Raw genomic sequence first — 26,485 nt, 5'->3', positions numbered from 1 at the left:
TTTGGTTCTGGTGCAAAGGGATCTATGATAGACATTTAGGTTAGGAGTTGATGTGTGAGGGTTGGCGAGATGGTTAGTGGAGAAGCTCCTGCCACCAAGCTTGATGAACCCGAGCTCCATCCCTGGGACCAACATGGTGGAAGGAAGTGCCCAGCTCCTAAAGTTGTCCTCTGACCTCCATGCACATGCTCCAGCATGCAGCCTCCGTGCACGTACAACATTCCTGCAGAGGTCAGAGACAGCTTTTGTGTTGTGGGTCCCGGGATCGAACTCCTGTCATCAGGCTTGGTGGTAAGCACCTTTACCCACTGAGCCATTTTGCTGGCCCAGTGTGTATTCCACATTACAGGAGCACATTTACACTTCGTTCAGTGGGAAGGAATCTGCTCATGCTGCCAGCAGGTTGTTCTGAGTTAACTATAAACCTGGACACCGTCCGAAATGGAGGCTGAGGAGGAATGCAGACCTGCTGGCTGTACTGTTTGTCTTTCGCTACACACACGGGGTGGGGGATGATGACAGAAGATGAGACCACCTGACCAGAAGGACAAGAAAAGGCTTGGGAATGCCTGCTGTGGCCTCCCATATTGCTGACTGTCTGAATAAAGCACAGATTACCCTCACAGCTCCTGGTTCTGTGCCCATGGTGGGCACATACCTCACTGCTCTGAGTTTTGTCCATGTAGGTTAGTTTTGCTCAATGGTGTCCACTTGGGTAACACAGGAAGTATTATTCTAGCAGCCTGCCTTCAGCCTTCCAGGCCTTTCTCTTCCCTGCCTGCAGACACTCCCTTCTCACAGTACAGATTAGTCTTGTGGGTTTTAGTGTTGTGTAAACAGAGAGCCTGGCTCCCTTTGTGGAGCGGAGCAGAGCTGATGTTTTGGACATTAACAGGACATAAGAATTGGAAGAGAAGCAACGGTTTTGTTGGGTGTTTGGCCAGATGCCAGTCATGAGAGGGGACAGAACGTCTAAGAGAAGGACAGGGTTGATTTGATTTCAAGGAGCCATTGTCTACAGTGGGTTGTAAGGAAGACTGTGGGTGTTTTAGTCCAGTTAGAAGCACATTTGGAACAGAGATGCAAACTTGAGCATCGTTGTACTTACCGATGTTGGGTCAGGGGAGGGAAGGTGGCGGGGGGGGGGGGGGGGGGTCTAGGTTCCTCCATTACAACATGAAGAGCATAGGAAGAGATGGATGGAGACCCAGCAGGGAAGAGCAGAAGACAGCACCCAGCAGGAGGAGAATGGAGAGGGTGGCCACACTTTGACTGGCTTCTCCACTCCTGAGGCCCATGACTGCCGCCCCTGGGTTCTTTGGAGCTGGTATTCTAGGCTCCACCCTGCTTCTGTTACCTGATTTGCTGGGAGGAGATTCACTGTGCACCTTGATACAACTGAGGCATGAAGTACCTTCCTAGTGGAGGTGGAGACAGCAATTTAGAGCTGGCAACTGTGACAGCCGGGGCCTGGAGTGTCAGAGATGCAGGGTGAAGAGAGACCTCAGCAGTACTGTGCAGCTGATGAGGTAAAGGCTGAGGACTTGTGGGTGGAGAGGTGGCAGACCAATGGCCTTCAAGGCGAGGCTTCAGTGGAGACAAACCCTGGAGCTGGGGTGTTCAAGATGTGAGGAGAAGGTAGATACTGTTCTTGCGTTCCTCTGAGTGTAGAATGTTGTCTGGGTGAGCATTTGAGGCTAGGATAGAAACTTGAAATCTCATGGCCTGAGGCAAAGTTATCGATGACCCTGAGAGACCAGCTCCCACCATCCGCTCAGGGTAATGAAAGGAATGCCTCAGAGTAGCCAGGGGTAGGAAACTTTCTTATCTGAGGGTAATTAGGAACAAAGTTTAGTCTATCACATTTTATTCATTCATTCTTTCACACATTCACTTTCTCACACTTCTCTCATGCTTCTTCTTCATCTCTCACCCAGCACACACACACACACACACACACACACACACACACACACACACACACACACTGCAGCAGCTCTTGCGGTGAAGTGTCGCAGCACGGGTGTGTGAGTTTACATGGATCCCTGGAAAGAAGACTCACAGGCACCTTAAGAATGAATTTAGCCTTCTAGGCTACAGGGGGATCCAGCCTCTCTGGACTCTAGGGACTGACCCCTTTCCCTTTGCCCCAGGCATTTTTATTTCTCTCTATTCCAGTTTAGCCAGTTAATTTCCAAATGCTCAAAACCACCTAAAAGGAGCTCCCAAAGATACAATGCCAAGTGCAAATTCCTCGATTTCTCAGGTACCATGGTTTGTCGGTTTCCTGAACCAAGTTTTGCATAGGCCTATGTATCCTTGGGAGACTCCGAGACAAGATTCACAGGGGACAAACAAAAGGTGTCAGTTAAACAAAAGATGGATTAGCGCTAGGTGCTACTCTCTGGAGCCAGGCCAGGAGTAGCTCAGCAGGAACACAGCCACAAGCTCTCACACAGCCAGGAAACAATTGGCCGAACCTTGAGTGGTCAGGTTATCTGTAGAAAGGGCCTACCACAAGGACTAGGTCTTGATGTAAACAGCCTGGCCTTGATTTAGCAATAAACAACACCAAAATTTTTTCCTAACTACCCTCAGATAAGAAAGTTCCCTACCCCTCGCTACTCTGAGGCATTCCTTTCATTGCCCTGAGTGGATCTTGGGAGCTGGTCTCTCAGGGTTATCGATAACTTTGCCTCAGGCCATGTGATTTCAAGTTTCCATCCTCATCTTTGTATCTGTTCTGTAGGGGCAGCTAGTTTATATTGGACTTGGTCTAAGATTTTTGCAAAATATGTAAAAGGCTGTCTTTGAGACTGAGAATACTGCTACTTCCTGTGTCAGTAAAGAAGAATATTCAGGCAATATTTCTGTTCATTAGAATTATACAGCTTAAGCAGAAATCCACAGCTGAGTGCCCAGAGATGTAAAGCACACTATCAGAGGGCCATGGAAAGCACCCACAGCTGTTCTTGCAGGGAGGTATAAGAACGGTGGCACCCGAGAAAGTTACAGACAGAAAACAAGTTTCCGCAGCCAGTGACCCCACGGCCTCGCCAGGTGGGGCTCCCCATCAGGGAGTTACACATCTGGTGGGTCGACTTGTCAAACATCAGTTGTCACCTGCTGTATACTCCCACAGCCCTCAGCACCAAGTGTTGGTTTTCTTCCATGTAAGGGAGGTCCAGCCCGTGTATCTGCCACGGTCAGCTTGCCCTCATTGCCTGGCTCTGCACTCCAGTCCTTCTGAAGTCTCTTCAGCCTCATGTGCTCTGGCAGTTTGCTGGGAATGGAAGAGGAGGAGGTCTGCTCAGGATTGGCATCTTGAATAAAACCCCTTTGGAAGTTTCTTGGAAAATCTCAGCCAGTGACTCCCCCCACTCCTCCCCTCCCCCCCCCGCCCCACCCCCCTTCCCCGACAGGGCTTCTCTGTGTAACAGCCCTGGCTGTCCTAGAACTTGCTCTGTAGACCAGGCTGCCTTGAATTCACAGAGATCCGCCTGCCTCTGCCTCCCGAGTGCTGGGATTAGAGGTGTGCGCCATCACCACCCGGCTGGGCCAGTGACTTTTAGTAACATATTGCTGCTGTCTGCAGGAGGTGAGGAAATGTTTTCCAGATAGGCATGAGGTTGCCCTGGGCCTTCCAAGGCTGCTCTTCCATGAACACAGGTGAAGGGGATGTCAGGTCAGCCCCCAGCAGCCATGGGCAGGGAGTCATAAACAGCACAGGAGGGACAGGCTGTGTAGATGGGTGGGGAGCGCAGGTGGCCGAGGCAGGTGGGTCTGGGGCAGTCTGCCCTGTGTGGCCAGGCAGAGGTGAGATCCACAGCTCTGTCTGCCGGCAGTCATGGATAGGAGGGGAATCCCAGGGCACATTTTAGACTTTGTTTCTTTTCGTATTCCGCCACGTCCACAAAGCACCTGTGTGTGTGTGAGCTATGATGTAGTTTATTGTAAAGTGAGTGTGCCCGGCTGGTGAGGCTGAGCTGGGTCTGCGGGTGAGGGAAACACTAAATTTGCCTTCAGGTTATGATGTTTTCAGCCTCCACTGGATGTATTGGGACTTAGCGCCATCACGGAATCTCAGAACGCCGTGGTTCCTCCCTCAGCCAGTGGCTATATTAATGTTACGTTCACCCATTTACCATAAATAGCTCTTTGCAGTTAGCGCTGGCACGCTTGTTCTGTTCCTTAAGGTCCCTGCCTTTCCCCGAGGCTGCCCTTGGGAACCAACACTTCTGATGGCTATAGATAAACCCCAGTTTGTCTGCCTTTCCAGTTGCAGTGAGATGCCGAGTGAGCGCTGTGTGTTTTGTAGGTCCGTCTCACCCACGAAATCAAACACAAGAACATTGTGACGTTCCATGAATGGTACGAGACCAGCAATCACCTCTGGATGGTGGTGGAGCTGTGCACAGGTAGGGACAGAAGAGCCTGAGCCGACACCATGCTGGCTGGGGAGCCATGGTGGCTGCTGGATGTGGCTGATCTAAGCTCATTTCCCTTAGGTGGTTCTTTAGAAACTGTGATTGCTCAGGACGAGAACCTCCCAGAAGAAGTTGTGAGAGAGTTTGGGGTGGATTTGGTCACAGGGCTGCACCATCTGCACCGGCTTGGCATCCTCTTTTGTGACCTTACTCCTGGGAAGGTAACTCCTGAGTTCTCACTTCCTCATGCCTCATGCCTCAATTCCAAGGGCCTTCTCAATAAAACAAAAGGAAACCTAGAGTACCTATGTATAGCTGCCTATTTAAGTAGCTTTTGGGACAGAGTTCTTGGCTGCAGAGGTCTCTAATTTTTCACGTGCTTGGTGTGCTGTGAGTGATGAGCCCCACACAGTATTCTCTGAGCACTTACACCAGGACGAGTACCCAGTACTCAGTTATGGCCGCGCCGTTGGTCTGACAGCAGCATTCTTGCCTGTGTACTGCGCCTGACGGCACAGACAATGTTTTGTTTTCCATGAGTAGATGCCTCTGTGTTTGTATTCAAGCGCAGTGAGCGTCCTCAGCTGTCCGGCAGTGAGCCTCCCCGGCTCTCCTCCGGCAGTGAGCCTCCTCGGCTGGCAATGAGCCCCCCCCTCGGCTCTCCGCTTGGCCCCAGGCAGACTCTGGAAGCTGGTGTGATCCTGCTTGAGTCACGACCTCACTCTGAAGCTTTCTTCTCTGCAGTATTTTCAGTGCTGCGTTCAAGTGGCATCCGCACTGTTGCACAAGCAGCACGCTTGGGGTTGCACGTGTCACTGGCCTAAATTTCCTTGTCCTTTATGTAGCGAAGTGGAAGCTGAGTGTTTGGTTTATGGCTTTGCTTTGTCGCCGTCTGTATATGAAGAAGGAACTAAAAAGGAAGGGGTGGGAGCCGAACAACAACACTGAAAGGAAAACTCAGTGGTGATCTTGTGAGACACTTGGTAACTTTTGCTTGGAATCTTCACAAACCTAAACCAGGTCAGCAGCCCCTCAGCTGTCATTGTACAGAAGCAGCTCGGACAATATGCAATGTGTGGGCGTCATTTATAGACTTTGAAATTTGAATTTTACAGAGTTTCCGCATATTAAGAAATACTGCCTCTCTTCTTGCCGGGCAGTAGCGGGGCACACCTTTAATCCCAGCACCCAGGAAGCAGAGGCAGGTGGATCTCTGTGAGTTCAAGGCCAGCCTGGTCTACAGAATGAGTTCTAGGACAGCCAAGGCTACACAGAGAAACCCTGTCTTGAAAAATAAAATAAAACAAAACAAAACGAGAAAACAACAACAAAAAGAAATACCATTCAGAGCTGGGCATGATGGCTCACACCTGTAGTCCTAGCACTTGAGGGCTGAGGCAGCGGGATAGCTGTAAGTTCAAGGCTAGTATGATACACATGGTGAGTTTCAGAACGGTCTGGGCAGTAGACTGAGACCCTGTCTCAAAAAAAACCCCAAACAAACCGACAACAAAACAAAACCTGAAGCAACCTCTCACCACCAAAAAAACATACAATTTTTACTTATTTTTAAAAAACATTTAAAAAGCTCTTTGTTCACAGCTGTGTGAAAACACGTGGGGATGTGGGCTTTGGGCCCACGGCCACAGTTTACTTAGCCCTCTGTGGGACATTTAATGGAGTTAGTGCAAAACTTAGCAGGAGGGTCTATAATGTGCACTGCTCTAGAAACCCAGGGTTTGGAGAGAGTTGGGCGGGGTTCTCTTTGTGCTGATAAAGTTTTATTGAGACACTGCCCCACCCTTGGCCTCCGTGTTACCAGTGGCTGCTGTTTTGAACAACTCTGGAGCTGTGGGGTTAGGACATGCTGCATGGCAGTCTGGTTTGAACAGGTTTCCAGGGGACACTGATGGTGGAGTCAGAGGCCACTGTGGTGGGTTGGCCGCACCTTTAGTGAGCGATGGTGTCTAGGAGTTAAGGCCAACTTTAATGGCTCCCACCAGGAGGTCGCCAGGCCCAACACTGTTGTCCAACGGCATTTTCAGTGATAGGCTGGAAATGATGCTGCTTCCTGGGCTGGCTGACAGTCCACTGCCAACTTCTGATCACACAGGGCGTTGGCCAACTTGAATCAGTCCCAGCCCTTTATCTGTGAGGCTCCCATGAGTCCCCACAGAGCCGAAAAAGCAGGGCCCTTCCTTCCCTGTTGTAGCGTGAGAAGCAGGATTCCAGGGGCTGCCATACCCCTAGGGTCAGGCAGTGGGTAGGTCGTCACCCAGGCCAAGTCTACAGGCCTGCACTAGTTGTGGTCCCTCAGTTTAAAACCCCTCACTCCAGGTCCTTTCTTGACCCACACAGGCAGGTGGATCTTTAGACTCTCACTCATTCTGTGTGTTCTTGGGGTTGGCCTTGAGCCCTGACAAACACCCACATCCCACAATGCTCCAGCCTATACATCAAATGCTGTGTTTGCCTTTCATAACTCGTACGCATCAGAAAATCTCCCCCAATTTTCTTGATGCACAGTAGTCTGACTTGGTGGGTTTGAGGATACAGAGTGCCGGCCATCTTTACCTTTATTCTTTATCTCATAATGCTGCCTGTCTGTTCGTATCTCTCTCTCAGCCCAGGGCTCCTTGGTGGCTCCATGGTGTCTGAGATGGATATTCGAGAGAGGATAGTGTCAGCTTTGACTCTGCTGTTGCTAAGATGTCACGTTGGCTGATTTTGAGGGAGCAGCTCCCAGTTTTATTTAAACCACAACTCTCGGGATCATTTCTGTAGTTCACTGTCTTCTTTTTAAGAGCGTAGTGTGTCAGCATTTTTCTGAGCCATCACACGGCAAGAAGGCTGCCGCGCCCTGGGCACGGTTAGGAGAGGTCCCTCCAAACCTGTCTATGAAGACACTGACGATTTCCCACCTTCCTAGATACTCTTGGAAGGGCCTGGCACACTGAAGTTCAGCAATTTCTGCCTGGCGAGGGTGGAAGGAGAGAGTCTGGAGGAGTTCTTTGCTTTGGTGGCCGCAGAAGAAGGAGGTGGTGACAATGGAGAAAACACGCTGAAGAAGAGCATGAAAAACCGCGTCAGAGGTGGGTGGGCCGGGCAGCTCGCGCCATAACCCAAGCCACGTGCTTCGCTACTCACACTGCATGAGAAACAAGACGGGATTCTGGACGAAGAGCAGCTTCGTCTTTGGCTTTAAGTGTCCCTGGTCTCTAACGGTGTGTCAGCAGGAGAGGTCTTACACAGTGTCTTGTCACCACCCCCCAGAGCAGGGCCGACTCAGTCAGCTCTCAGAATGTGCTCAGCACACCAGTGGCTCCTACAGCCCTGTCGAGGGTCTGATCTTTGCAGTCCAGGCAGATCCTCCAGGCGTGTTCTTGGCAGAGGGATGTGACAGGGAGATGGAGCCGGCGGCATCAGGGTCCCTGTGCCTGTGGCTGGGGCACTCAAGGAGTGAAGTGCTTGTGAATGATCAGGAGGACCTGAGTCTGGTCCCCAAGACCCATGTAAGAAGAGCAGGTGTGGCTGCCCACATCTGTAACCCCAGTCCAGGGGAGCAGAGCCAGGAGGATCAAACCAGTAACTTCCAGGTTCTGTGAGGGACCCTGCCCAAAAAACGAGGAGAGTGACTGAGGAGGTCACCAAATGTCAAGTCAACGTCTAGCTTCTATGTACATTTGATGCAGATGCACACACACACACACACACACACACACACACACACACACACACCACACACACACACACACACACACACACACACACACACAGAGGAGTGGATATGTGGGCATGTCTGTGCCACTGTGAGTGGAGGTCGGAGGGCAGCTTGAAGGAGTCAGTTCTCTTCTGTTGTGCGGGTCCGGGGGATTGAACTCAGGCCATCAGTCTTGGTGTCAAGTACCTTTGGCCACTGAGCCATCTCACTGGCTCCCAGAAATTCTATGTGTCTTTCCATCTCTGTGACTCTTTGTGCTGGAGATAACTCAGATGCCTAACCGAGCTGTTCTTGTCTTTGGTTTTCAGGCTCCCCAATATATGCGGCACCGGAAATCATGAAGGGAACAGACTTTTCTGTCGCCAGTGACCTCTGGTCCTTGGGCTGTCTGCTTTATGAAATGTTCTCAGGTGATGGTGTTTGGTTCATTATAAAATCAAAACTATACTAAAACCAAGAGCAAACTGAGTTTTGTGTGTGGTTTTCAAGTGCCTGACCTAGCAGGTATCTCAAAACTGGTTTTAGACAATTTTTTGTGTAAACCGTTTCAACTTAATGTTAGACTTGGGAAGGCTTGTGAGCACTCTGACTGGTAGTGATTCTTCATAATTATCTGCAGTGTTGAAGTGTGCCTGACCATTGGAGAATATTAGTAGAAAGTCAGACTGTGGCTTGTGAGCCAATGACTCCAATGTGTTGAGGGCTGATGAGCCCCTTGCTCATGGTGCTTACCCTGTGTGAACTTGAGTATTGACTTGGAAAACTACTTTTGCATTTGAGAAGGATGGAAGTTCATAGCCTGATGTGCTTGTCAGGTATTGCCTTTTCCCACAAATCATGTAAATCCTGTATTTACGATAGTGTACATTCCACTGGAATACCTGTAGTTAGGTTTGGGATTAGTGTGGATGGTAAACTGATCTGCAAGTTCATGTGATTTCAGGCAAGCCTCCATTCTTCTCAGAAACCGTGTCAGAGTTAATTGAGAAGATTCTGTATGAAGACCCATTGCCGCCGGTCCCAAAGGGTAGGTGAGCACAGCCAATCATCTTACCTGACTGGAAGCCCACCTTCACCCAGGCTGTTTTCACCAATCACAGCCCTCAAAGCTTCAAATCAGTACATTTTCTTCCCTGTTTTCGATACTGAAAGTGAAAACCAAGTCATACTAACAGCTTCCCTCATTTAAAAACACGAATTAGCACAAGAAGTCTGTTGAAAGATTTCAAGGGTGTGTGTGTGTGTGTGTGTGTGTGTGTGTGTGTGTATTCCTGCCCCGTATGATTATTTCAGAGTTGCTTCTCAGTAGGAAGAAGTAGAACATTTCTCAGTTTTCCTGTTGGTGAGTCCAAATGCTTCCGTCAGCTGTGGCTCATTGCACAGAGCTTGTCCTCAGACTGTAGCCACAGGTAGCCGGCATTCTGTGTGTACTGATGCTCCATGAAAGGGTACCCAGCTGTTTCTTAGGTCAGATTGTCCTGGCCACTTCTTCCAACCACAATTGGAGGTGGTCACAGTGCATACCGATCTCTGAGACCCACAGAGTGGGGACAGTTCCGTCATGTCCCAGTGCTCACTACTGTTAGTTCTTTGTTGACAGTTTTCCGAAGAAAGGAGGGGTTGCCAGGATCAGAGTTACAGCGAATTACAGAGCAAAGCTGGCAAAATTAGGCATGTTTCAGAGAATAAGGTCCAGCTAACCACCGAAGACCCGGTGTGAGGTTCTGGCTGGCAACTCTCAGTGCCGTTATTTCAGGGACGGGAATGTTCTGGGGCAGTTAAAACCGAGTCGTGGAGATGCACATGTGAGATCTGGGTTAGAGGTTTGTGTCTCTGCTCTGCACACTGGTCCTCTGTGACTCACACGCTGTACTGTAGTTCATGGGTTCAGTCTGTGTTAAAGTCTGAAGGCTTAGATGCTGTTGCTTTAGATGTTGCTGATGGACAGTAGCAAAGTCCATGTTTGTAGGTTCCTCTCACCACCGTCTTCATTTTGGAAAAATCTTTTGTTTGCAGATTCTTCATTCCCCAAAGCATCCTCAGATTTCATTAATTTGCTGGATGGATTACTACAGAAGGATCCTCAGAAAAGGTATGGACAGCGTTGTGTGGGTGAGGGGTGGAGACCTGCTTTCCTTTACATGGATAGAAAGCTCCCCCCTCCCCCCCCCCCCCCCCCCCCGCCTCTCTCTGTTTTTTGAGATGAGGGTTTCCATGTATGGCTCAGATTGGTCCCTCCCCAGCCTCCTGCACTGTGACCACAGATCAACACCACCTGCGCCTCCTCCTCTCTTCCCCTCCACCTCCTCTTCCTCTTCCTCAGAATCCTCTTGTTTCTCCCTGTAATCTTGGGATGTTGGAGGGAGTGTCTGTCCTTCCACTGAGCTCTGATGCCTTCCGTGCAGTGTGCACACTTGCACACTTGGACAGAAAGGGGCTCAGCTCCCTTCGGTGCGGTGTGCACACTCACACACTTGGACAGTAAGGAGCTCAGTTCCCATTGGTGCAGTGTGCACACTTGCACACTTGGACAGTAAGGGGCTCAGCTCCCTTCGGTGCAGTGTGCACACTTGCACACTTGGACAGTAGGAGCTCAGCTCCATAGGGATGCTTCTTGCCGCAGTGACAAGCCTGCAGATCAAGTGAAGGAGAAGGGCTGACTCGGGCTCACAGTTGAGGCGGGACCGAGATTTTCATGGTGGGGCGGGGCAGCAGCCAGAGCATGCGGCAGGTGGTCACACTGTGTCTCCAGTCAGGAAACAGAGCATACAAGGAGTGGGACCAGGTTAGGAAATGTCCAGGCCTGTCCATCAGCCCCCACGACCCACTTCCTCCCAGCTAGGCCCCTCCTCCTGAAGGCTCCACGGCCTCCCTGAACCACTACCAGCAGGGAATGAGTGTGCATACACAGATCTCGGGGGGGGGGGGGGGGGGGGGGACAGCTCACACTCCAGCCACACGGCCAACTAAAACCATCTTGCTCACTTAGTAAGATAAAGGGGGACAGAACTGTGATTTGATAATTAGTGATTTATCTTAAATTTTCAAATTGACGATAGCGTCCCTTCCTACATTAGTTGGGAAACCTAAGAACGTTTTTATTAGGCTTAGTGGATTGGGAGGGTTGTGAACTTGAGACTCCAGTTTTGTTCTATAGCCGTTAAGGTTTCTGACTTTTTCCTTTTGCTGAGGAATGTTAATTTCACACCGAAAGAGCGACATAAAGCAACCTGAGAGGTGGTGTTGGAGAATGGTGGGGTCTGATGATGGGTCAGGCCTGGAGTCCCTTCATGAGCAGTGCCTTGTGTTTCCCAAAGGTTATCGTGGGAGGGAGTCCTGCAGCACCCCTTCTGGAAGGACGCCCTGCGGAGAGAAGACTCGGTCTCGGCCTCGGCCTCGGCCTCCGAGGACTGCATCTTCAGGTAGAGCCGTGCCTGGTGCCGCTCTGCCGTCTGGTCATGGCACCTAACATCTGCTTCATTAGGCCTCTTCAGGACAGGTTTAGTCATGATGTATCAGTTCTCCGTTTTGTTCATTTTCTGGAAATATCAAAATGGAGTTGTCAGCCTGAGTGTAGAGGGCTTTCCTGCCAGCCTTCTGTGGCTGCGTACCCAAGTGACCCAAGGTTAGTTCAAAGCACTAAGGACGCGGTGGTCATGTGTGACCACAGTCATCAGGTGTGCCCTGCCCAGGCATCGCACTGTTGTTATGAAATCTCGGTGTCAGACGGTAGGCACAGGGCTGGTGTCGGCCGACTCCCCCACTGCTCACCGGTGTCGTGCAGCCGCCACATTCTCGCCATCGTCCTCTGCTCTGTGGAGCTTCAGAGCTGGGCCAGAGTTCCCCCTTCCGGGCCAGCGTCACTGGAGAAGCTGAGGAGGTGTCAGTAGATTGGGCTCCGGGCCCTGACTGTTGTGTCAGAAGCAAGTCAGGATACCTCTGACCTTTAGTTCTTCATCTCCACAGTGTGCAAGGGGTGTGTGTGTGTGTGTGTGTGTGTGTGTGTGTGTGTGTGTGTGGTGGGGGGAGGAGAGAAAAAGGGGAAAAGGGAGGATTTATGGGGCAGGAAGGGAGAGAACACCCCATTGTGCTGACCCACCACAGCCATGAGGTATAAATGCTGGACAACACACACGCAGACATTTAGAAAGCCGGAAAAGACCCCTCTATTGATGATAATTCCCTATAGTCTAAATTAGAAATCAAAGTGTTTCTGTTTGCTGCTACATGATGCGATTCTTCCTTTTCAGTCTGTGTCTTGTTTGTTTTTCTGATGCACTGTTCTTGTGAGGACTTGGAGTGGCACACTTGTGTTGGCAGTGACGGAAGCCAGCCTCCTTCCTTGGGTTTTGGGCAGAAAGCACTGTCTTTGCTTGTTTGGTTTGATGATGTGGGCTGGGGGCTTTGGAGCAGCGTCTTTCAGTCTGAGCGAACGCCAGGTGGGACGAGATGCTCTCACTCCCCAGTCCTGCAGTTACCGTGAGAGGTTAGGGTGGTTGGCCTCTAAACATGGAGCCAACCTGATATTCTGACCCCTTGGGAAGTATGTCTTGCTGGATGCCTTTGGGATGGTGGAAGGGCAGGGGTGGGGGATGGGGTGGGGTGGGGATGTGGCTCATGTTCCTGGAATCCCAGCTCTCTGCCAGAGAGAGGATTCCTCTCAGAGCATCAGGCAGTGGCCAGCAGCTACTGCTGTCCCCAAGGGGCAGTTTCAGGGTTTCCTAGCAGCAGATGAACAGGGATAAAAGAAACTAGAGCAAACGGGATTTCTCTGCCCTCTTCCGCCTCAGCGACCCCTCACTTCTGTTCTTTGGGCATCAACAGACCAGCTTCTCTTACAGCTAGTTTCCATGGCTTGTCGACTTTGACCCCAGGCCAAGTGACAGGGAGGAAAACCTAATGCTGGTTTTTGAGGTACTCCAGGCTCTGGTGTCTGTCTTTCTGCTACTGACTGTTTGTCAGAGAAAGGGCTTTTAGACCCGTAGGTCCAGATGCCTCACATCTAGAAAGGGCTGACTGTAGCTGCCCACTGGGAAACTGTGCTTGCCCAGTTCCGTGACTTCGTAGGCTAAGACACCGCACGGTCATGCTCGGACACCTTCTGTGCTGTTTGCAAAACCAAAGGGAGTCCGAAGTGAGCTTGTGCTGACTTTTCCTGTCCAGCAGCAGAAATGTCATGGAATGTTCTGGACCTCAGGATTCCAGGGAGCTTTTGCAAAGCCCTCAGAATGGACCAGGGAAAGGGCAGAAGGCGGCTCCTCGCCTCAGCCTGTCTTTCAGGCTAGGTAAGCTTGGTTCCAGTCTCTCTGTGTTGGGTTCTGCTCTTGGTGATTCCTGTCCCTTCTGGGTAACATGTTACTCCTCTACCACAGACAATCCGACTGAGCTGAGGCCCAAGAGTGCCACAGGGGGCCAGCTGAATGAATCCATATTTCTCCTCAGGTATGTAAAACCCAGCTGTGAGAAGAGCGAGGACGGGTGCCGCCATCCTGGGGGCAGACTGTTAGAGATAGAGGATGGTGTTGGTACCACCTGCCACCTTCATTCCACAGTGAACTGCTGCCCAGGGTATCCAAGTTTTGTATATATTTTTAAAATTGTCTATTTTGGGTCTGGAGAAATGGATTAGTGGTTAAGAGTGCTTGCTGCTCTTCTAGAGGATCCAAGTTCAGTTCCCAGGGCTCACATTGGGCAGCTCACAACCATCTGTAACTCCAGCTCCATGGGATGAGACGCCCTCTTCTGGCATCCTTGGGCACTGTACTCATGTGCATAGACACACATATACATATCAATTAAAAAAAGCTGCTTATTCTTTTTGTATTTGTAAATATTAAAATCTTTTCTCTCAGAACTTTATGTTCTGATAAAAATGAATTTAAAATTTCAGAAGTCCAGCCCCCTTGTTTGGACAAGGTTTTATAGAAAGGACGAGCTGTATTCTCCTCCTTTTGTTTGAGTCCCCTCCCTCCTTCCTTCCTCTCTTCCCACTGCCTTCCTTCCATCCATGCCGGGTATCACACATGCTGAGCAAGAGCACTCCTAGTGAGCGATGCCGCAGCCTGTGTGTTGTGTTTTTCTTCAAGTATATTTTATGTGAGGCACAAGCAATATTTATAACCATTGAAAGAATTAAACAACAGCAACAGCCCAGTTTATCTTTAAGTGGTTAGGGGCCGATATATGGAAAACACTAACATTCAGTAGATTTAAGATTTTTCTGGATGTGCAGGTCTCTGTCTTGCTGGTAGAGCACTTGCTTGGAGCACACAAAATCCTTTATATAGGAGGAGTTTTATTTCATTTGAAACTATAATAATACATTAAAATTTATTCATCTGTTTTGTGTGTATTTGAGTGTAAAGTATGTTAAATTGATTTATATCTATTTTAGGCACTTTAAATTGATGCTTAGAACTGTACAACCTCTAGCATATTTTAGGTTTGTAAGTGGACTCTGATAAAGGGGAGGGTGGGAGGCCAGCCAGGGGTAACAGATGTGTGTGAAAGGCACACAAGTGTCATTGTAAAAGTCACTAGTAAGTGTGATTAGCAGATGCTGGTGAAACATTAAACATGTAGCAAATATTACAAAAAGAGAAGACTGTATGTAGCATGCAATCTAGAAATAAGAGCTGGTTACGCAGAACATGATCCGCAGAGCAGTTACCGGGCTGAGGAGATGCTCAGCAGGTGAAGGTGTTGGCCACACAGCTGGAGACCTGAGCTGGGGAGGAGACCAGAGTTGGGGGAAAACCAACTGTGCAGAACTGCCCTCCGACCTCCACGAGAGTGAGGCACGTGTACCCCCCCCCCCCAATAACACTTTCCAAAAGAAGCAGCTACAAAAATGATGGAGTCATTAAACACAAATTAGGCTTCAAGCTTTTTTTGTGCTGTGTGCCTGTGCAAGAGGTGTGGAGGCCTCATGCCGTTTTTCCTGCTGGGAGAGGGGGTGAGGGCATCGCTTCTGTAACTGTTGATGGAAAGCTGTCCTGTTTTCCAGTTCACGACCCACTCCAAGGACTAGTGCCATGGTGGGATTAAGTCCCGGAGAGGGTGAGGACACCAGCTCGCCACAGACCTCTCCTTTATCCAAGGTGAGCAGCCATGGGATTTATGATACATTACAGAAGCTCATCAAAATAATTATAAGTTGATCTGTGAAGCCTGCCGTGATGGTGACATTGACCATGGCCAAGTCCCTGGTAGCTGCTTCGAGGTTTTTTTCAGCAGTGAATATATTGAGGTACAATTGACATGAAATGCAGTTCACCATTTAAAGTGGACATTTGATGGGCTTTTACTGGATTTATAGGTTGTGTGACATCATCACAATCAATTTGAGAACTTTTTTCATTATCCTACAAAGAAGCCCTGTAACTGTTGGCTGTCAGCCTCAGTCTCCTCCACTTCTCCTCACCCCTGCTCCATGGGTCTTCTAAGTCTGCCTGTCCTGGACATTTCATGTAAATGGAATTATAGAGCATATAGTCATTAATTGTTTTATTATTGTTTTTGTGTGTGCATGCATGTGTGGGTGTGTGCTTGTGGTGTGTGCATTTGTGTGCCTGTGCATGTCCCCACAGACAATGCAGAATATATACATATTAGTGTTTAATTCTTTAGGAGAGAAGTAGCAAGCACTTCAGCCAGACCTTTTAAAATACTAGAATCTAATTTCTTCAATATTCAGTAAGACAGAAGTAGTTATGTGTTTTGTGGATGAAGGACGGAGCAGGACCCATCATAAGGAACAAAACGAAGCCAAACCCCACCCACCCAGTGTGAAGTTGCCTTTACCTCACAGTGTGGGAGGTTGGCAGTGAAGCCCTGACCAGCCCAGTGGTGAGGGCTGTTGGTGTGACTGGCCAGTCAGTGGTGAGGGCTGTTGGTGTGACTGGCCAGTCAGTGGTGAGGGCTGTTGGTGTGACTGGCCAGCCCAATGGTGAGAGCTGTTGGTGTGACTGGCCAGCCCAATGGTGAGGGCTGTTGGTGTGACTGGCCAGTCAATGGTGAGGGCTGTTGGTGTGACTGGCCAGCCCAGTGGTGAGGGCTGTTGGTGTGACTGGCCAGTGGCCTTCTGAGACGTTCTCATGTATGAAATGGGAACAACACGCACAGTTCAGGATTTGTGTGGTGATCAGCCAGGCTGATGGTGTCTCCATGGCACTTGAAGTTCATCGACACAGCCCGCCCTCCTCAGCAGCTGGCCTGTCACTCTGCATTATAAATCCAAGTGTGACTTTTGTCCTTGTTCCAGATGACATGTGGGCATCTGAGCCAGGGGGCCCTGGAGTCACAGATGAGAGAGCTGATCTACACGGACTCGGATCTTGTGATTACCCCAATTATCGACAACCCCAAGGTGCAGAGAGACTCGAGGATTCTGGGGAGGGCGGGGGAGGGCATGTCAGAGCATTCTTGCCTCACTGACTCTTTCCTCTCCTGTGTGTCTCATGGCCACAGTCGCAGCCCTCAGCTGTCACTTGCCTGCTTGTCCTCTGTGCCCCGTATCCACTCTGCCGCTCTCCCTCTGCTCGCACACCTCTGCCGCTCTCCCTCTGCTCGCACACCTCTGCAGTGGGGATTTTTCATCCTGCTTGATCACACTTGTCACATGCCGAGGAGGGCCACCGACCTCCAGACCCCAGCCCTCAGCTCTCAGTCCCATCTAGTCTCCAGTCCCACTAGATGCTCGGGTCACTCGGGTGTGGCTGAGCAGGGCTCACTGGCTGGGGAAGAGCGGGCGGGTCACACAGACCCGGTCTCTTACATGGTGTCCAGACTGATGGGGGAGACAGTGTGGCCCTGGGGTCTCAGCTCCTGGTGCGCTCTCTGCTCTGTAACGACAGTGGTTGCTGAGGGTGACGATGCTCACTGTAACGCATCGTCTCTGTCCGTCACTTTGATTTCCAGCCCCATACGCTCAGCTTCTGCCTCCCGCTCTGTTTTGTCCTTCCTGCTTCATTTCTTGAAAATTTCTTTCCAGATTAATTTGTGGAATTTCCAAATTGCTCTTGTGGAGCATGTTGATTTCCTAGATAGACAGCCTTTGCCTTACATAACCATCTCTCAGAATGGAGTCTCCCATGAGTCAGAGTCTGGTGTGTAGTGGAGTGTTCTCCAGTGGGCTTTTCAGAGCAGCCTGGGATTCCATGGGCTGTGAGTCTCTTCCTTTATTTCCTTACTCAAGGTTGCTGAGAAATGTTTGTTTTTTAGCTCCCCCCCCCCTTAGGGTTTCTCTGTGTAGCCCTGGTGGCCTCAAACTCAGAGATCCGCCTGCCTCTGCCTCCCAAGTGCTGGAATTAAAGGCGTGCGCCGCCGCCGCCGCCGCCGCCGCCGCCGCCGCCACCACCGCCTGGCCTTAAACTATTTTTATTTAAACATTTTAAAGCTCTATTTTAAAAGTTAGTTTTAGACTCAGGGAGAAGGTTCAGGGTTCGAGGAGGGAGGCCTTGCTTGCTGTTACTCTGCTCAGCCTGAGTCTCCTGAGGCCCTTGGGTTAGCAGGCCCGAGTTAATGGCCTCAGTGTTCCCACTGATTCCACACTCTGTAGCTCTGGTGTCCTTTGTCACCCTTGAGCCTCCTCCATCTCCTGTAGTCTGTCCCTGTCTGTCACAGCCGGGGACACTCTCTGCTGAGTGATGGGCAGGTATTTTGTGGAGTGTTTTTAGCTAAAATTTCTCTGAGCTTTTCTCGTAATTGGAATAACATGAATTACAGCATCAGATTGCGGAAAGACTGTCATTTCATCATTTTTGTCAAGAACGCTGTCGGTCGTGAGTGTTAAGGCAGCAGAGTTCTGCAGAAGGCGTGTTCAGCTCTCAAGGTGTAGGGCCACTGATCTGAACTTCCCGTTTCTCAAATGAAGTGTGTGATAAACTATTTCCGTGTTACTATCTTCTGGAATGGCTCTTCCCTTCTCAAATACCGCCAAGTCCTGACTGTCCTTTGACACCGCAGTCTGATTTTCTTCCACTGACCCTGTCCCCGCCACATCAAGACCTCAGCCCACCTTCCACCCTCCCACTGACCGTGTCCACGTCACATCAGCCTAACTACCTGCTTCTTTGTGGTTTTTAGAAGTGTTTGTCTGTGAAGTATATGTCTGTAATTTTGTCCTGCCTGGTTTGAATTGTTGAATTAAGAATTTTATTGTTCAGCAGCTGTTTGCCTTGTTCCCCATTCAGAGTCTCAGATCTCTGACTGCAGGGTCATATGTCAATGACTGCACTCCTCAGGGCAGCACCCAGTGGATACTTTTCAGATGCCTTGATTTCTAATGAGAGGCAGATCAGCCAGTTGTCGGGCAGAGCTCCTGTGAGGCTTTGCCTTACTTAAGATATTGGTTGAAATGGAAAGAAGCAGTCTATCTTTATGTCTTCTAATCTCCACTGGCACTGTTGAATTCTTTTTCTAGCTGGTGCTCTGAGATAGGGTCTCGCTCTGCAGCTCACTCTCAGCTCTCCTGCCTGTTCCTCCTGGGGCTGGGGCCACTGAGGGTGTCCCACACCTGGCTTGGATCCCTTTGATGACAGTTAAGATTCATTGCTCATGTTTGGCCTTGTTGGTCTGTGGTGCAGGGACAACTGTTGAGTTGAAAAGGTTTCTCAACCGTGTTTTTCCTACCGTAGATAATGAAACAACCTGCAATCAAGTTTGATCCAAAAATCTTGCACCTACCGGCATATTCTGGTAAGGTCATGCGGCTCATCAAACCTTTGTGAACAGATGTAAATATGAACTTTATTTGCTTGCAAACAATATTTGTGTAAAGAATAACTAATTGCCTGTCTTCTTGTCAATGCTTTCGGGTTGCACCCTGTACAGCGGAAGTCACCTGCAAATGTGTCTTTATCAGCTGTTGACTTTCCTCTGGGCCAACGCCCTCTTGTGGATGGGAAAGCTCCTGGGGTGCTGGGGGAGGGTCCTCTGCCCTTCCCTGGTAACACCAGCGAAATGTCTGTCTTGCATGGTGCTGTGTGAGTGCCAACAGTCAGAAGTTGGGGGCTGTGTCTAAGGGATCAGGACAGTAGGGAGCAGGACTGGGTGGCTCACCCCTGTGGGGGCGTGGCTCACCTCTGTGGGGGCGTGGCTCACCACAGCCAGTGGGGATGGTGTCTGAGTAGAGACCATTAAGAGCTTCAGTTTGTTTCCGTTCAGCCTATGAACGTCTTCTTACCTGGAGGGAACCTCAGAAATTTAGGTGTACTTTGGGTTTATCTTTTTAGTGGACCAATTCTCCACCCTGACTTGGGCACTCTGTGACTGGGACCAAATTCACAATGAACAGAATAGATGCAGACTTAAAGAAACCAACTTAAAAGTCTGGCAGGTCAAGCTCTTGGATGCAAACCAAGAGTGAGCCCCAAGGAGGGATGGTCTGAGGGACCAAAGTGAAGCCGCACCAAGTGTGGCCAGAGCCAAGGACTTTTGCATGAAAACCCAGGGTATCACTCAGTCCTTCCCGGAGAGTCAGAGAACATTTCTAATGTTTTTGAAAAAGATTTATTATGTACACAGTGTTCTGCCCGCTTGTCAGAAGAGGGCACCAGATCTCATTACAGATGGTTGTGAGCCACCACGTGGGTGCTGGGAACTGAACTCAGGACCTCTGGAAGAGCAGCCAGTGCTCTTAACTGCTGAGCCACCTCTCAGGCCCACATTTGTAAAGTTTATAAATGAATCTGTCTATAGATGGAGACCAGACAGAATCGGTGCATTTAGATGCCATTCCTGGTTGGTCTTGGGTTTGTGTGCGAAGCTGGAGGCTGGAGTCCCAGGTTTTGCCAGCCCTACTGACCTGGGTATGTTTAACAGTAATTTTATTAGACTTCTAAAAAGGTGTGTAGATGCGTGTGGACATGCGTGTGTGTGTGTGTGTGTGTGTGTGTGTGTGTGTGGTTGCACATGTGCAAGCATGAACGCATGTGCCTGAGGATGGCCTCCAGCAGTGTCCTTAGACATGCTGTCCTCCTCTTTTGGGACAGGGTCCCTCATTGGTCTGGAGACCTCCAATTAGGCCAGACTGGCTGGCCAGGGAGCCCCAGGGAGCCTCCTGTCTCCACCTCCTGAGTGCCAGGGTCACGTGCGTGGCCTTTTTAGGTGGACTCCGGCATCATGCTCACGTCTTCATGCTTGCAAGGCCGGCCATCTCCCTAGCTCTCTGACAGCTAAAGATGTTACTACTATTACTATTATTATTATCACTGTTATTGTTTTGGCAGTTCACTGACTTAGTTAAGTCTCTCTGGGTAGACAAAGACAGTCCAGTGGAATGTCTCCTCAGTGGGGATGGGGTTGGTGTCTTTTCGGTTGACACTGTCATGTGTTTGATCCCTGTCCCAGCTCTGAAGTTCCGTGTTCTTCTTCTTCTCACACAATGTCTGCTCAGCCCTTACTACGTCACGCACGCTCCCTCTGCTCCTTCCTTCCGCAGTGGATAAGTTGCTGGTTCTGAAGGACCAAGACTGGAATGATTTCCTGCAGCAAGTGTGCTCCCAGATCGACTCCAGCGAGAAGAGCACAGGGGTGTCACGGGCCAAGCTGAACCTCCTGTGCTATCTGTGTGTGGTGGCTGCTCACAAGGAGGTGGCCACCAGGCTGCTCCACTCCCCACTGGTAGGTACTGCAGGGTGAAGTGCCTCCCAGGGACGTGCCACCTGCCTCCTGCTGGTGGCTTTTGTATTTTTTTTTTTTTTTTTTTTTTTGCATCTTTCCTGGATCTCACTCTGTAGACCAGGCTGGGCTCGAACTCACAAAGATCCTCCTGGCTCTGCCTCCCAAGTGCTGGGATTAAAGGCGTGTGCCACCACCGCCCAGCCGGCTTTTGTATTTTGAGGACACTAGTACAAGAGCTTGGGGCCTGAGGTTCACCTCAGTAGTAGAGTGGTTCCTTAGCCTGACCACAGCATGGGGTACTGCCTTCCAGCACTGAGACAGACAATAAAAACAGTAAACCACAGACTAAACAGTTTGTTTATTCATTCACCTATTTGTCTGTCTGTCTATCTATCTATCTATCTATCTATCTATCTATCTATCTATCTATCTATCCATCTATCTATCTTTTTATTTTTGTAGTGTTACTAGGGATTGAACCCAGGGCCTTATACAGGCTAGGCAAGTGCTCTACCACTGAGCCACATCCTAGTTAGTTTTTATTTTGAGCTTCTGTCTAAGTTTCCCATGCTTGCCTTGAATTCATTCTGTAGCCTAGTCGGGTCTTGAACGTATGTTCCTCCTAGCTCAACTTCCCAAGTAGCTGTGATTATAGGCCTGTGTCACGAGGTCCAGTTGGTTACAATTATAATTTAATTTAATTACAAAAAAAGGTGATTTATTGATATCGTAGATTCATGAAAATTACCCTCAACTCCTTCCTTGAAGCAGTTGTGTAGACAGTGATTTCGAACTGTGGCTTTGTAATATTCTGCCTGCCATTTTTGTTCCGTGTTGACCGGGATCCATTGCACCTGTCTGTAACCAAGAGACAGACCTTCATGCTGCTGTGGTCACCTGGACAGACACCAGAGTTTCTGATGTATAAAAGGACACAAAACCTCAGAGTCCTCACTTCCTGTTTTCCTGGGAGAATTTTTCTTTGGTGGGCCTCATTGGTAACCCCTGGGGATTTAAAGAGTTCCTCAAACCATCCTCTGGGAGGAACGACAGTGGCTGGGTGATGTTTTCTATTGGGCCCCCAAGTTGGCTGAAGAAGTTTCAGTTTATTTTGCTCCTAAGTCCATATGTATGTGGGTGTCTCTTGAGGGTGGGGAGTCAAATATTAGGGAGTATTAAGTAGTAGGTCAAATCAAACATCTTGTTCTTATTTTTTTTAAGATTGTTTTTATTTTTTAATTATGTTTGTGTGCGTGCGTGAGTGCACCAGATGCTCTTGGAGGCTGGAGGAAGTTGTCAGATCCCCTGGAGCTGAAGTTACAGGTGCTTGTAAGACACTGTGGGTGCTGGGAATTGAACCTGGGTCCTCTGTAAGAGCACATGCTCTTAACTGCTGAGCCATCTCTCAGTGCCCTGCTGCTTATTTTTGTTTGTCTTGTTGGCACACTGGCTGTGTTTGCACGTCTGTCATCTGTCAGTTCTCACTCAGCGTTATAAACTCCCTGTTAATTCAGACATTGCTTTGGATGCCCTGCTGAATAAAACTTACACTTTGATGTTTTTTTTTTTTTTTTAATTCTAGTTCCAGTTGCTAATCCAGCATTTGCGAATAGCTCCAAACTGGGATATGTAAGTAACATTTGTATTTTAAAAGACATTCTTGGTGGTGTTATAGATATTGCCAGGCATCTCAGCATGAGCTCAGTCCTCAGTCACCCTATGGGAACTTGAGGGCCACACTCCCTCACAGCATGGAGAGATGAGAAAGCGGCTCCTGCCTCCTGCCATGTTTTCCAGTCCCGAAAGGCGCACTCTGCTCTGCAGGCCGTCGCTTTCCTGAGTGACCTCTGGGCTATGCTGCTGCCGCCCCTGTGCCTTTCCTTCCCCCGGGCAGGAGCTTGCCATGGTGTCATGGGAGTCAACAGGACGGTCATAGGTGCTCACTCTATGGATGCTTAGGCTCTGGCTCTCCTTGCTGGTTGGGACTTGGTCACATGATGGAACTGTTTCCTGAGTCTTCACTTTCTGAGGAGTTTACGTGGGATGCAGAGGTGTAGGGTTGAGACCCCAGATCTGCCCCCTGTGCAGGTCACATTCCCTGCTGAGCCACAGTGTCCTCATCGGCAAGTGGGGGTTGTGTTACCCTCTCAGCGGGTCACCGAGTAAGGCCTGGTTCTGAGTGCTCCATGTTGGGGAGTGTTGTGATTATCTGGTCGCCGTCACCTCGGAGACTCATAAAGGACTGCATGGTCGCTGTGGCTGGCAGAGGTGTGACAATAGTTACTCCACCATGCTGGTGAAATACGAGGGCAAGCATGGGAATGTGCAAAAAGCTTTGGAGGGAAATGTTTCTGGCATCTCAGCCGCTGTCCTCTGGGATGCTGGGCAACAGCCGAGTGTTTTGCGACTGTGGAAACTGAGTCTGTTTGACAGATGTTGTTTTTCTCTGGTCTGGAGCTCCCCCTGCTGACTTGAAAGTGGTTCTATTCTTTTGAAGCACTTTAAAAACCTTTTTACTATTTAAATTGAACTTCATTTGTAAAAAAAAAAAAAAAAGTGTTTTTTAATTTTTTTTTAAATGAGGAAGGGTCTTACTGTGTAGCCCAGGCTGGCCTTGAACTCTTAGCTTGATGCCTTCTGAGTGCTGGGGTTAGAGGTGTGTGCCACTGTGTCCGTTGGGGAGGCTTTGATCGGATGAAGGATGGACAGTGGGCTCTCTGTGTCCGTCGGGGAGGCTCTGATCGGATGAAGGATGGACAGTGGGCTCTCTGTGTCCGTGGGGAGGCTCTGACGGATGAAGGATGGACACTGGGCTCTCTGTGTCCGTCGGGGAGGCTCTGACGGATGAAGGATGGACAGTGGGCTCTCTGTGTCCGTCGGGGAGGCTCTGACGGATGAAGGATGGACAGTGGGCTCTCTGTGTCCGTCGGGGAGGCTCTGATCGGATGAAGGATGGACAGTGGGCTCTCTGTGTCCGTGGGGAGGCTCTGACGGATGAAGGATGGACACTGGGCTCTCTGTGTCCGTCGGGGAGGCTCTGACGGATGAAGGATGGACAGTGGGCTCTCTGTGTCCGTCGGGGAGGCTCTGACGGATGAAGGATGGACAGTGGGCTCTCTGTGTCCGTCGGGGAGGCTCTGACGGATGAAGGATGGACAGTGGGCTCTCTGTGTCCGTCGGGGAGGCTCTGACGGATGAAGGATGGACAGTGGGCTCTCTGCGGCCCTCTTTCTTTCTTTCACGTGCTGCTTTCAATTTTCCCATTTCCCTCATTTTTCCAAGTTTGTCCTACATACAGGAACACAAGTTTAGTAAGGCGTGTTGTGATTTTATGTGTCTGTTCTTCCCACAACACACGTGTTTAGAATATTATTGATAACTTGAGACCATTTCCCATCCTCCTGCTTCTGCTCCTCGCCCCCCAGCACTGGGGTACAGGTGTACGCATCACCGAGTCTGGCTTTTTACATGGGTGTTGGGGACTTGAACTCAGGTCCTCAAGCTTGCGCAGCATGTACCCTGACCCACTGAGCCGTCCTCCCCAGGCCCGATCCAGTGTTTAAAGGCTGCTTGCTTCTCAAATGCCTGGTGATGTTTGGTTCCTAGTTTATGTCAGGAGGTGGGTGCCCGGGTGGGGTTTGCTGCCTGGCTCACAGGCTCCCTGGAAGTCCACCTGGCTGAAGGCAGCACGCCAGGGCCCTCCCGCGGTTTGGTTGGGGTTCCTCTGGAGCTGGCTCTCTCCTTTGTCCCTGTCTTAGTCAGTTTTCTGTTGCTGTGTGACGACCCTGTGACCAAGGCGACTTAGCGAAGAGGGAGTTTATGTCACAGGGGTGCGAGTCTATGACCGTCATGGCAAGGATCATGTCACCAAACAGGCAGGTGTGGCAGCAGGAGCGACTGAGGGCTCACATCGCGATCTGCAGTTTGGAGGCAGAGAATACTCACTGGGAGTGCCTGGACTTTTGAAACCTCGAAGCCCACCCCCAGTGACACACAGCTCCTCCAGGAAGGCCACACCTCCTAATCCTTCCTAAACAGTTCCACCAACTAGGGGCCAAGTAGTCTAACAAAAGCCTGTGTTAGATCACAGGCTTTTCAGATCACTGCAGGCCCCTCCCCAGCCCCACTACAGGGAATGGCAGACATGGCTCCCCACATCTGCCCCTGTGTCCTCCACAGCACGGATCACTTGCTGTGGGGATGTCTCCTGTCTTCCCTGAAGGCCTGCTCTTCCCAGTGGCTCCTAGGAGGGTTTTTGTTGTTGTTGTTTTTTTTCATCATGCTCTGTCGGCTCCATCTCTCTGAGTCACATAGGGTTCTGCTCCACTTCCAGCCTTTCTTTTGATTTACGGTTATCACACAGGTAAATGAATCTTTCTTTCATCTCAGCAGACTCCTGAGGGGCCTGTGTTTAGTCAGCTTTCATCAAGGAGAGGGGATTTCTTGTACGTTTTCATGTTTGGGACTTACTTGGTTGTGGTTTAAAGTTTTTGGTATTTGTTGTGTGAGACACACAGAAGCATCACTCACCTGCATGGTGGCACTCACCTGCAGTCCTCAGGAAGCTGAGGCAGGAGAATCAGAGTTCAAGGCCATCCTGAGAGCCATGTAGCGAGATCCCCATCTCACAGAACCAGCGAGAGTTGAGGCTTGTCAGGGCAGGTTCTGCTGTGGGAGGTGAACACATGTTGCCCTGGCCACACTTCTGAGTCTAACTTGTTTCCTGAAGTGAGTCCTGCAAAGCTTTTTCTAAGAAACCAAGAAAGTATGAGAGTGTGGATTTTAACTCTTCACCATGTTAGTTTTCAGTGAGGAAAAGGTTTTAAACGTTTGATTCTTTCACAGTTTCATCCACATGCAGTGCGCTTGACCACATTCCCGCCATCCATCCTTCCTCAATCCTGCTTCCCACCAAACCTCTTTCCTCATTCTTCTTCCGGGATGTTTTTTCCCCAATGGAAAAAAAAAAAAAATCAACATGACTTTTCTACATTGCTTTTTTCAGATCACTCTGAAGCATTGCTTAGTACTTTATCAATGTCCTTTTCTGCGGGATACCAGAAGCCCGCTCATGAAAACCAGTGTTTATTAAAACAGAAGAATAGAGGCTGGTGGGTGGTGCAGCAGGTAGGAGCTAATCCCAGGGGGTTAGGGATCGAACTATCTGCAGCTCCAGTTCCAGGGGATCGGACGCCCCCTGCTGGCCACCCTGGGCACTGTATGCACATGGTACACATATGTACATGCAGGCAAAACACAGACACATGTAAAATAAAAATAAAGGGGAAAGTTAAGCAAAATAGAAAAGCACTCATAGACTTCTAATGGTAGGGTTCTCTATCTATACGTTTTATAAGCCACAGACTGTCTAAACTTGGACACTGATTCATGTTCCCTGTGCACGTGGTAAGGCGTTTCCCTGGAACGTGGGCCTGCGCTGTCTAAAAGTGCGCACATGGAGGTCAGAGGGTAACCGTCAGGAGTTGGCTCTCCCTTCTTCCGTGTGGGTTCCAGATTGAACTTGGGTTGTCAGACTTGGTGGCTAGCAGTGGTGTGTGATGCCTGGCTGCACCTCAGAGCCTCTGTTCTCTCTCTCTCTCTCCAGACGGTCCAAGGTTGCTCGCGTCATCGGCTTGCTGGCCTCGCACACAACAGAACTTCAGGAAAATGTGCCCGTTATCGAGGTGATGTTTTTTGTTACTGACATGTTTTG

General features: G+C 49.8%; 1 protein-coding gene across 12 annotated transcripts in view; it reads left to right on the top strand.

Annotated features, from left to right (window-relative positions):
- Ulk4 (unc-51 like kinase 4) overlaps positions 1-26,485 on the top strand; it is a 307,398-nt gene that overhangs the window by 6,868 nt on the left and 274,045 nt on the right. For 7 of the 12 annotated variants that reach the window (XM_076577412.1, XM_076577414.1, XM_076577409.1 and 4 more), the window contains 15 exons: positions 4,319-4,418; positions 4,509-4,648; positions 7,357-7,519; positions 8,457-8,558; positions 9,092-9,175; positions 10,165-10,240; positions 11,466-11,570; positions 13,312-13,433; positions 13,521-13,590; positions 15,155-15,248; positions 16,412-16,516; positions 18,786-18,846; positions 20,591-20,772; positions 22,355-22,401; positions 26,378-26,456. In XM_076577412.1, the coding sequence (XP_076433527.1) occupies positions 4,319-4,418; positions 4,509-4,648; positions 7,357-7,519; positions 8,457-8,558; positions 9,092-9,175; positions 10,165-10,240; positions 11,466-11,570; positions 13,312-13,433; positions 13,521-13,590; positions 15,155-15,248; positions 16,412-16,516; positions 18,786-18,846; positions 20,591-20,772; positions 22,355-22,401; positions 26,378-26,456 (1,530 nt within the window). Of the gene's footprint in view, positions 1-4,279; positions 4,419-4,508; positions 4,649-7,356; positions 7,520-8,456; positions 8,559-9,091; positions 9,176-10,164; positions 10,241-11,465; positions 11,571-13,311; positions 13,434-13,520; positions 13,591-15,154; positions 15,249-16,411; positions 16,517-18,785; positions 18,847-20,590; positions 20,773-22,354; positions 22,402-26,377; positions 26,457-26,485 lie in introns of all 12 variants that reach the window. The other 5 variants (XM_076577413.1, XM_076577415.1, XM_076577420.1 and 2 more) reach the window with 4 other exon arrangements.

The sequence above is a fragment of the Peromyscus maniculatus genome, chromosome 7 (assembly GCF_049852395.1).
Source record: "Peromyscus maniculatus bairdii isolate BWxNUB_F1_BW_parent chromosome 7, HU_Pman_BW_mat_3.1, whole genome shotgun sequence".
In the NCBI taxonomy this organism is placed as follows: Eukaryota; Metazoa; Chordata; class Mammalia; order Rodentia; family Cricetidae; genus Peromyscus; species Peromyscus maniculatus.
Note: the sequence above shows the minus strand (reverse complement) of the source record. Positions and strands in the feature narration are given on the sequence as shown.